Source organism: Monopterus albus, unplaced genomic scaffold, assembly GCF_001952655.1.
Source record: "Monopterus albus unplaced genomic scaffold, M_albus_1.0 scaffold361.1, whole genome shotgun sequence".
Classification (NCBI taxonomy): Eukaryota; Metazoa; Chordata; class Actinopteri; order Synbranchiformes; family Synbranchidae; genus Monopterus; species Monopterus albus.
Window position 1 is genome coordinate 197,608 of NW_018128241.1, and position 11,539 is coordinate 209,146.

Consider the following 11,539-nt stretch of genomic DNA (forward strand, 5'->3'; position numbering starts at 1 on the left):
GCATTTACCCAGAATCAGCTTTATTGGCCAGGTGTGTCGGACACACGAGGAATTTGACTCTGGTACATCGGCTCTCAATGTGCATGTACATATCCCCATGCAAGGGGCAAGTAAACAGTAAACCAGCAAAATGTTTATAAAATTCAGCTGGTAGTCCATCAGGTCCGGGTGATTTGTTATTTGACATTGAAATCAGTGTTTTATGGGGTTCATCGATGGTGAGAGGAGCATCTAGTCTGTCATCTTGTTCTCTGGATAGTGTTGGCAGTTCTAAACTATCTAAGAAAATGTCTATTTCTGATGAATTTGGGTAATAATTGGGGGAGTAAAGTTTACTGTAAAAGGTTTGGAATATTTTTTAATATCTTGTGGATTATAAACAATTTCATCTCCAGGATTAAGTGTGGATGGAATTAATGCTTTTTCCTCTGCGTTGTAATTGATTTGCCAGATAATTACCTATTTTGTTATTATACTGAAAGTGTTTATATTTGAGTTGTTGAATGAGAAACTGTGCTTTTTATATATATAATCTTTTCAAGTTGCATTTTTAGTTCGCTTAATTCATTTTTGTGTTTGTTCACTAGGGTTTTGGGAATGTAAATCTGTGAGTTGTTATATCTTTTGTTCTAATGTGCTTCCCAGTTTTAGTTGTTGCTTTTTTGTACGATGAGTATGATATTATTTTCCCTCTAATTACTGCTTTGCCTGTTTCCCATAATCATCATGAGGGTGAGATTTCTGGAGAGTCGTTCATCTCCAGAAAGAATTCCCACTCTTTTTCAACACATGTAATAAAATCTAAGTCCTGGAGTAATGATGTATTGAAGCATCATCTTCTAGAGGGTTTAGTATGGGCTTCAATATTTAATGTGAGGTAAATTGGAGCATGATCAATAATTATAATGGAGTGGATTGTGGTGTCTGTTACATGTTGGGTAAGGGAATTATTGATAAGAAAGAGGTCTATTCGAGAAAAAGACCGATGAAGGGAGGAAAAGTAGGTGTATTCTCTAGATGTAGGGTTAATCGTTCTCCAGCTATTACCAAGTTCATAATGCTCCATATATTGTTTTATTATTTCAGTAAATAAATAAACATCTAGGGTTGATGCATGTGTGTGTATATATGTATGTGTGTTAGAGTGTGAGCATAGCAGTACAAAAACACATAGACAAGTATACATTTCCACATGGTGTGATAAACAGAGTAAAAATAGGGGCGCCGATGCAAGAGATGGTTGTAGGAGTCCGTGTGGGAAAGGGGTTGCTCTGTGTGTGGATGTAATGGACCAGGGTGATGAACTGGGCTTTAACATATAGTGTAGCAGTCACTGGTTGGTCTGTAGAAAATCAGAAGAGCCACGGGGTAATGTTGGTGTCGTGATAGAGCTGTCCTTTTCCACAATTATATATACAGGTTTGTTGTTCCACCTGTGTTGTTTCATGATGGGGTAGAGGATTTTTCGTCGTTCGTTTATTTCACGTGGGAATTGATCATTGAGTCCGAAGTTTGTGCCTTTCAGTTCCTTTCCTTTCCTTTTAATCAGTTCTTTGTGCTTGTAATGTTCCAGTTTGGCTATTATTGGTCTGGGTGTTTTGTTGGAACATGGTGGTTGTCGGGTGAAGGCGCATCATAATCGTGAAGAAGAATTTTATCTCCCAAGCAAAGATGGCAGCTGGACAAGTAAGCAGCTTTTCTTGGGGTCAGCCAACATGGTTGACACGACCCATGTATATCAAACAGTGAATGTTCTGTGGAGGCAAAATGTGAGAGTTTGACAGCTGTGGACAGAAAGTCTCTTAAGATGTGGTGAGCAATCAATCTGCTCTGTATTTCTCTCAGTTTCTTGAGGCAAAGATTGACTTCTGGTCTGAGCAGGTGATCATCAGTGCAAACTAAAAACTGGGAGGCGTATTGAGGATAACAAACATAACGCTAAAATAAATGACTGACATCAGGACAGGACAAAAGAATTCTGCTCAGCTACAACGTTTTAGTAACTAACAGACAACTGTATCCAATATGAACATGAAAAACAAAGAATTGCTAATAACGTACTAGCAGTACATTTCCAGGATCCTCCCTTAAATGTTGTGGTCTGATCAGCATTTTGTGTAATAAGACTAATCTATATGCAGATGGTAAGTGTTTGGACACTTGGACATTTTTAGTTCTTTATACTTTGTGGAGTATGAAGCACAGATGAGAACAAAAAGTGTAAGTGTCTGGCCAGCAGGTGATTTAGTGTGACCAGTGATGCATAAGAAAACAAATCTGTCCCAGAATACTGTCCTGTTGTATGTTTAAAAATGTCAGTGATTTAGAAACACTACTTTTCTGCCTGTAGGTAAATCGATGGTCCTCCAGAGAGCCATTGCTGCTGCGATCAGAGCCCAGCTGGCTGTGCCCTGGCTGCCTACAAACTGCAGACTGCCACTGCATGCTGAAACACAAGTAATTTCTTTAAAACATTAATACACTCAGTGAAGTCTCTTAGCAGGGTTGGGATAATGGCCAACTCAGGCCAGAACTAGTTCTAGTTCCTAACTTACACTGGAAATCTGACTTCAAAAATGGCCCACTGGTTCTGTGAAACTGGAGCGCACAAACTAAACGGCATCGGAGTCAGTGGCACGACGGCGTGGGAGTCGGTGCCTGCAGAGACACGCTGGTATTATCGTGGCAGTTTCAGCTTTTGAGCTGAATCATCAGTACAAAATAAAAACAAACGGTTAAAAAGTATCTGGTTCTTTGACAATGGCAGCTGAGGCTCCTGGGTAATGTAATGTCTCAGAAATGTAACTGAAATAAAAAAGCACTGCCTTGAATCTTTTGTGTCAGTGAAATTGTGCATATCATTGGTGAAAATGGCACCAAATACTTTGCGTATTCATAAATGCTGTTCTTTGTACTTGTATATACGTGCATTTTTGACAGGGTACACTCTGCACAATAAGTACAATACTAGTTTTAACACTTAGTACATTTTCCTGGTAGTACTTATGTCTATTTAATGCAGGGCTTTTAGTTGTAATAGTATTTTATACATACTATTATATTACACTAGTTTGCAAGTCTGAAGGACAAATTCATAACCAGCCACTGTGATTTTAATTTTATAATGCAATGCTAGTCTTTTGTCAGACACAGTGCATCTGAGCTGTTTATACATGTTTTATTGTAGGGTAGGTGCAACAACAGCTGTACTAGGAAACATATAAAACATAGTAGGAGAGTTAAACATCAGATTTGGTCCAGTCAGCGGATAATCAGTAGGAAAAGACTTGAATTGGAGTCGGGATGTTCCAGTCACAATAAAATGACTGTGTCTTGATTCTGACTTGTCTCAGCCTATGTGTGCATGATTATAACTCGTCACTAAAGAGTTTCTTGATTTCTGACACACTACATTTTCTTCCTGTTTAGAGTCCAGAAACACTGCACAGCTTCCACGCTCAGCCGCTCAGTTTGCCATACTGCACTAAAGGTGCAGGAAAGAAGCAGCTGAAAGGTAGGCTCCTCCTCCTCCTCCTGCTGCTGCTCATACACTGAGTGTACGCTGCAGGATTTCACTGGCTTTGCTGAGTTTCACCACAGTCGCTCAGTCTGTGTGTCATTATCTGGGCCCAGAATTGTAAAACATACTTTCCTAAAAAAGAGAATAATGATTCATCATTTCTCTTGTGGCTGATGGGTGATCGGTAGCTAACTTATTGTGATTGTTTCATAAAGGAATGTTGATGATGCGGAGCAGGGACTGAACTGAATGATCTAAAAACTAACACTTATTGTAGGTAACAGTCAAGCCTGATTAGTTCTGTGTGTGGAAATGAGTTGAGACCAGCCAGAAGCACTGGTCCAGTACCTGTTCACATCAGCGGGAGGAGGACAGAGAAGAAAATGAAGATGAACACAGGGCTGTTAACCAGTTTATGAAGTCAAGGCTTTAATCAGTTATGACTCCAACAGTATGTGAAGTCGTTCTAATGGTGATAAGATTATTAGACACAAGTTATTCTTTATTTCAGAGGTGGTGGAGGCTCTCTAAATATTGATGATGTGTTAGGAAAATGAACATGTCAATTTAAAAATATCTAATTTATTATCCTCACATTTGCATTTATAGGATTACTATCAGTTAATTTATTGGTATCGGTCACAACAAATAGATAATGGTGATTGTGATCGGCCCTGAATTGAATATCAGTGCACCTCTAGTAATCACCTGTCTGTGGAAAAAATGTTTAAAGACCTTGTGTATAGTTATAATATGAAGTTATGAGTGTTAGATTTGATTAGTGGAATAATAATTGTCAGAATGGTTGATGTGAGCTGGTAGTCTGGGCGGATGGCGCCATGGGAGGCTAACAGGTTAACTGTTTTGTGGACGCTTTACAAAGTGAAAGCAAAGTTCTGACAAACAAGGCGACTGCATCACAAACATCTTTGTGTAACTCTTTACAAAAAACTGGCCCTAGGCTGAAGGAACTGGAATATAATGTGTGTGTGTGTGTGTGTGTGTGCTGTGATTTCAGAGATGACAGCCTACCAGAGACACATTCTTCCTCCTGTGACTGCACAGCCTTCCCATTATGCTTCTGTGGTGGCATCCATCATGGAGCAGCACGCCGCCGAGCTGAGCGCTGCTCAGGAGTGGGACACTGAGTGGAACAGTCAGGGCCTCCTGTCACGCCTCACGCCACAGGCAAATCATCACACTCACTACATGTCAGACGGCCTCAGACAGTTTGTCTCTTAATGTGTTTGTAATCCTCAGAACATTTATTGTTCTTTCTCACATGAACAATGGCAATGCATTTGTCAGTGCACTGAAATGAAACCACACAGATAAAAGTCAGTGTTGAAATAATATACAGCTTGAACAAACACATCCAGGTTGTCATGGTGTTGGTTGTTTTGAGTCTCACTAGACCCTCCAGACTGAAAAGACGTTAGGTACAGTAGGTTTAAAGTCCTCAAAGGAAAGTGTACACATGTATAGATATAAACATGTATATCCAGTGGAACAAAGGGCTTCATCGGTCCCCGTGTCTGCTGTTGAACAGGAGTACCGGTCCAGGAAAATGGCCCGGCTGCGTAAACGCATCGAGGAGCAGCTGCATTCTGCTTCCCTGCCCTCTCCTGACAGTTCCTTTGGTGGTCCTCGCTCCACCTCTGACCTGAGTGAACTGCTGCAAACCTTCAGAGGCTCCGCCCCCTCCGACCACATCCTGAGCAAGGGCACACACTTCACCCACACACAGAAGTTCACCTTCACACAGGTGAGGACCGCTCCATCAGGAAAATGCTAAATACAGTTTGGTTTAAAACAAATGTTTGCACAGTGAAAGTCTCTAAATGTGTGTGTGTTTGTGTGTGTCTCCTCTAGGAGTCAGCAGCAGTAACCAGCCCCGTCCCCACTGGGCGTCACTCAGAGGGTGATATCCAGCTCCGTCATCAGGAGGAGCTGGCTTCACTCCAGCTGCAGTTCCAGGGGCTCTGCAGTGATGTCGACCAGCTAACAGCAGACATGAAGCACATGAGTGTGACTAATACACAGGTAAAACACAGACACATGCACGCACACCTTAGCTGAGCTTAATGGACTAAAGACTGATCCTGGTTCAGATTCTGTGTCTTGTTTTTAAGTTTTCTCCACAGTAATCCAGTGGTAGTGTCAGTACACCGAGTTGAGGTCCACCATAAGCCAAATACATTTAAACTCAGTTTCTCACAACTCCTGACATTTAATCTTATAACCATTCCCTGTCTCAGGTTAGTTAGGGTCACTGCTTTATTTTAAGAATGTGAAATGTCAGGATAAAAGTAGAGAAACAGATTTATTTCAGCTTTTGTTTCTTTCATCACATTCCCGGTGCGTCAGAAGTTTACATGCACTTGGTCAGTATTAGGCAGCGTTGCCTTCTAAAGTGTTTGACTTGGGTCAAAGGTTTCAGGATGCCTTTCACAAGCTTCTTGCAGTAAGTTGCTGGAGTTTCAGCCCATTCCTCTTTTTCAGTTCTGCCCTGTTGGACTGCGGTCAGGGCTTTGTGACGGCCACTCCGATACCTTGACTCTGTCGTCCTTAAGCCATGTTGCCACAGCTTTGGAAGTCTACTTGAGGTCATTGTCCATGTGTGACCAAGCTTTAACTTCCTGGCTGATGTTTTGAGTTGTTGCTTCAGTGTATGCACATCATCTTCCTTCCTCATGGTGCCATCTATTTTCTGAAACTGCTAATAGCTCACTTCTTTTAATGGTGTCAGTTTATCTAATTGTAAACGAATATTATTTAAAAAAGAGGCCCGAGTCATGGCCTTGTTCCGAGCTGACATTATACCGTTTACATTCCTGTAGTTCCAAATATTACAGCTTTATTATCCCTCAAGAATAATAATGTGAGTGACAAAATCCTTTGATATTAATGAACTTCAGATTGTGGGGCGTGGGGCAGGCAGGGGGGGTGCTGTTGTCTCAGATCTGTCTGAGAGGGGTCACAGTAAAGACAGATTGATCCTTTTAATGGAGTTAGCTGTGGTAATATGGAGCAGACATCAGCTTTCATAGCCTCAGTCACAATAAAGAGCGAAGTGAACATGAAATGAATGATTGTTGTGTCGTGTGTTTGGGGTAGGTTTTGGATGAGTTGAAGCAAAGGGTTCTGGGAAACTCTGAAAAAGAAGAGAAGATGCAGGTGAAGAAGAAAACAATCACCCTGTTGCCGGACGCAGACAACAACCTGCTGAAGCTTCAGGTAGGAGGGCTGCGTGAGCTCTCTGATACTGTACATGTCAGCAAACCCAGTAGGGCACCTGTGACACCTGTGTGTTCCCTCCTTCAGGCTCTAGTGGAGGCCAGCGCTAAGCGGGTGGTGAACCTGGCCTCTCAGTGGGAGAAACATCGCGCTCCACTCATCGATGAGCACCGCAGGCTCAAAGAAATCTGCAGCAACCAGGACGTAAGTAGTGCTGTACCGAGTTGAAAAATGCAAGTCTGACTCAAGTCTGTAATGTTTCCAACCTAACGTGGCTGTTCCAACAGTATTTTCTCTTTTTGAACTGTATCCAGCCTATTAACTAATGTGGGTTCGAGCTGCCACAGACCTTCTCACCTTTCTTTGTTGAATTCTGCGAACATGCAGATAAATATGGAAACTAGATCCAAACACAAATGTTGTCATTTCCAGAACAAACTGGAGACAGGGAGTGCAGAACTTTTAGAAACATTTGTCAGCTTTCTACAGCCCTGTGATATGACACAAAATAATTAGTAACATTATCACTGCACTATTTGACAGCTACCATGATGCTAACTGGTTTTCAGTTTAGCAAATAACCATGAGCAAGAAGCCTGTGTTGGCAGACAGAGACAGTGCAGTGAAGAACATGTTACCCTGAACAACTACGTTATAGTGCAAAGGTTAGGAAGATTAAAAGATTAGAGGGTTGTCAAAAACAGGTCTGTGGGACTCGAATACCAGCTGAGTTTGTCACTGAATTTGTTACGTGTGAAACTCATGTCTATTCTCTCCCATTTTCCTCAGCTGGAGTCATCCAGAAAGTTGTCTGAAATCAAGTCTCTGCATGACAAAATCCGTGTGTCTACAGAGGAGGCCAAGAAGAAGGAAGAAATATACAAGCAGCTGGTATTAGACTGCATTTACCTGACTCTTTTGAAAGCTAATAAAGTGCCTTCATCTGATCTTTATTAGCACGGTTGTCTGTTAAAACACTAGTTAGGAGTTAACTTTGTCCGCACAGTTAGTCGTCTTTGGCACCTTGCTGAATGTACTAAACCTGTTTGACTGTTTGTGTTGTGCTTGTTCTGTTCCAACATAGGTAACAGAGTTGGAAAGTCTTCCTCAGGATGTGTCTCGGTCGGCATACACTCAGAGGATCCTAGAGATCGTCAGCAACATCAAGAAGCAGAAGGAGGAAATAACCAAAGTAAGAATAAAAGCAAATTGTCGTGGCCAGAGTGTGATGCCGACTAAATTAATTCAGACAAACCATCCCAATTTAAAGGATCATTTAATATTACAATTATTCTGAATAGAGTAGCATTTAAACACATAATCTTGTAGTTAGGGAAACAGAGAACAGAGACTCTCCTCTTGCAGTGGAATAGATAAAGCATAAGAAGATTGTCAGAGCACCAGTCAGTCAAGCCATTTGATGTCGGTCCCGAGTCGGTTCCCCTGTCAACCCTCAGTCAGTCGTCGTTTCCCCCCGGCCCTCCGAGGCCGGGCTTGTGGTACACTGTTCACGGTAGCATGGTCATCCTCTCTCCCCCTTCTTCTGCTCTAACCCAGCTTTTTATCTGCTCATACTCACACAGCCAGAGCCATGAAGACGTGGTCCCATGCCAGCTGCCCACACACACCTTCTTCCTAGCATTGTCTAAACTGTCCAGTACCTGAACTTCTGGGTCACACTGACCTAGCGCACATTTCCTTTTTCTAAACCTGAATAGAGCACACGAACAGTTGACATAAGGCTACAGCTACAGTATATCCATTCCCTATCTGAGGAGGAATTCACTCAGGATGTTGACCCATAGGCTAAACAAGGGGGACACAGCCCAAGATATTCCTGCTTGAGCAAGAGAAGAGAAACAGATCAAGCTTCTGTACACACTTAGCTCAGCCTTACCTCCTTACACAACTAACCCAAATAATATCTATATGAACTACATACTGTTCTATTACATATCACCTCTGGAGCCTTGTTTTATTGCTAACCACTACAAAATCACAACATATCTAATTCATAAAGCAAACAGGAAGGTAAATACATGCTAGTTTGTTTGGATCCAGTTTGTAATTAGACACAGGTGGACTTCTGTCAGGCTTCACGATGTATTCTGCCAACACTGATCTCTGTGCAGTCAGTGAGAAGGTCAAGTCAGGTCGGGTCAGGATACTGCCAGCAGTATAATGGCCAAGTCGTGTCAGCACTAACAGCTGCAACGTTTTGCAGCCACATCAGTTTATTTCTGTGCCAGTTGGTTTGAGCTGTGTATCAGCTGCGACGTCCCTCTCCAACACTGTGTTGACTGTCCTGGCAGATTTTGTCTGACACTAAGGAGCTCCAGAAAGAGATCAACAGCCTGACAGGAAAGCTGGACAGAACCTTCGCTGTGACTGATGAGCTGGTCTTCAAGGTAGCACAGTTACTTTTTCCCCCAGTACTAGACCTCTGGCAGCAGCCAGGTGAAGATTTCCAGTGATGTATATATAGCACCACCAGAACTGGCAGTTCTTCAGCTGTGCACATGTAACGTTACCTCAACACTGTAGATGAAAAGAGCAAAGCGCAATTCTAAATGAACTCTGTTGTAAAAACTAGGGATGTCCTGATCCAGTGTTTTTGGCCCCGATATTGATCACTAATGTTGACACTAATTCTGATCCAATACTTGTATTTACCTACAGTAAATGTTCATTAAATATCTGACATATTGAAATTAATCTGAGAAGCCTCTTGATCCAAATACTGGGTCAGGTACTGAGCCTGTTGGATCGGGACATCTCTACTGTTTGAGTATGTGTTTGGCTTGATCTTTGAGGAAATAGAAGTTGAGTGTACTACACAAGAAAACTTTCCACTACCAGTATAGATGCTCTTTAATCCTGACATGGTTGTTTTCAATATATAATGTGTTATTGGACAAACCAGGTTTTTATTTTTGTCATGTTTAGGACGCCAAAAAAGATGAATCTGTCCGCAAATCCTACAAGTACCTGGCTGCCCTGCATGAAGTACGTCATCATGTTTGTGTTGATTTCTTATATTTCATCTTACTTGTTGTTAACTTAAAACCTCTTACATACTATTGTTCCATCTTGCGTTTTAGCTGGCTTTACTAGATGTATTTCTCTGTTTTGGTGAAGTTCTGCTCGGAGTTATTGAGCTTTCTTTGTTTTGGCTGATTCTATGGAGTGTTTTACACACATAGCTCCGAAAAAATAGACTTCAGGTTGTGGCTACACACATAAAGCGTGAGCGATAATGTCACTACCTGGATTGATTAATATAGCAGCTCATCATTGACATATTGAAATTAATCTGAGAAGCCTCTTGATCCAAATACTGGGTCAGGTACTGAGCCTGTTGGATCGGGACATCTCTACTGTTTGAGTATGTGTTTGGCTTGATCTTTGAGGAAATAGAAGTTGAGTGTACTACACAAGAAAACTTTCCACTACCAGTATAGATGCTCTTTAATCCTGACATGGTTGTTTTCAATATATAATGTGTTATTGGACAAACCAGGTTTTTATTTTTGTCATGTTTAGGACGCCAAAAAAGATGAATCTGTCCGCAAATCCTACAAGTACCTGGCTGCCCTGCATGAAGTACGTCATCATGTTTGTGTTGATTTCTTATATTTCATCTTACTTGTTGTTAACTTAAAACCTCTTACATACTATTGTTCCATCTTGCGTTCTTCTGTAGAACTGCAATCACCTGATCCAAACCATCGAGGACACGGGTACAATTTTGAGAGAGATTCGAGATCTAGAGGAGCAGGTAGGATTCATTCAGTTATTACACCATCACATTTCAAACACCAACATTTTAAAGTGCTAGTTTCTCTGTTACACTGTCACATAAGAGGATTAATATGAGTTTCTGTGTGGTTTACCTGGCTCAGCATTTGTTATTGCAGTAGAAGCACTAAAATGTGTCTTTACGGTGTAAAACGTATTGATGCCACTTGGAATATCGTGGAATACTCATTTTAAAAGGCAGCAGTACATTTTCAGATTCACAGCACAGATAAATACCTTTTTCTCTTGCTTCTCTGATCGTCGACAGATTGAGACAGAAAACAGTAACAAAACTGTGGCTAACCTGGAGAGGATTCTGGATGACTACAAGGCCATTCGACAGGAGAACTCCGCACTCGCTGCCAAAGTCCGAGAGGGCTGAAGGATGCCCTGGCTTGCTCTGCTGTGCCTGCTGAGGCTGAAGTTGTCGTAAAAACCTAGAGCTGTAGAGAGGCCTGAATGTGACTGAAACAGCTCTCTGGGTAAAGAGACAGCTGTTTATCAACCACGCCCTCTGCCAACGTCGGAGAGCTGATTTTTGTACCGTAGAAACTAATTTGGCATTTTAATGCACAACGTGTATGTGTGGGTGGAGGAGAGAGACGCGCTCTCGTGGTTTGGTCATTCTGAAACTCAACACTAGCCAGCAGAGGGTGCTGTCACACTGCCTCTGTTCAAACTTGTTGTCATTCATGTTGCTGCGTGAAAATGTTTTCATTCTTACCTTGATTAAAATCAAATCTTTGACTTGGAATTTTTAACCCAGGAATCATTCCGCCATTTTCAGACTTCAGCGGCTCGTTTGTTGTCATGATTATATTTGAACTGAAGATGTTGAGTGAATGGCATTTGAATGTAGTCCATGAATGTTGTCCAACCCCATCAGCTAAGTATTGTTGTATATATGGCACCAGCTTGAATAAAGATGCCTTACAAACTTGAGGATCAGCTCTTGTAAAGCCATGATGAGTGGCCCTACTGTCA

The 11,539-nt window shown here is 41.7% G+C and overlaps 1 protein-coding gene across 1 annotated transcript in view; it reads left to right on the top strand.

The window, feature by feature from the left end:
- The window catches only part of ccdc22 (CCC complex scaffolding subunit CCDC22), a 15,762-nt gene extending 4,305 nt beyond the window's left edge, over positions 1 to 11,457 (top strand). The window contains exons 4-16 of the mRNA XM_020585274.1: positions 2,351 to 2,457; positions 3,430 to 3,514; positions 4,539 to 4,708; positions 5,070 to 5,285; positions 5,393 to 5,563; positions 6,638 to 6,757; positions 6,845 to 6,961; positions 7,547 to 7,648; positions 7,842 to 7,949; positions 9,070 to 9,165; positions 9,704 to 9,763; positions 10,461 to 10,535; positions 10,824 to 11,457. Of these exons, the coding sequence (XP_020440930.1) occupies positions 2,351 to 2,457; positions 3,430 to 3,514; positions 4,539 to 4,708; positions 5,070 to 5,285; positions 5,393 to 5,563; positions 6,638 to 6,757; positions 6,845 to 6,961; positions 7,547 to 7,648; positions 7,842 to 7,949; positions 9,070 to 9,165; positions 9,704 to 9,763; positions 10,461 to 10,535; positions 10,824 to 10,937 (1,541 nt within the window). The 3' untranslated portion in view covers positions 10,938 to 11,457. The remainder of the gene's footprint in view (positions 1 to 2,350; positions 2,458 to 3,429; positions 3,515 to 4,538; positions 4,709 to 5,069; positions 5,286 to 5,392; positions 5,564 to 6,637; positions 6,758 to 6,844; positions 6,962 to 7,546; positions 7,649 to 7,841; positions 7,950 to 9,069; positions 9,166 to 9,703; positions 9,764 to 10,460; positions 10,536 to 10,823) is intronic.
- The last annotated feature ends 82 nt before the right edge of the window (positions 11,458 to 11,539 follow it).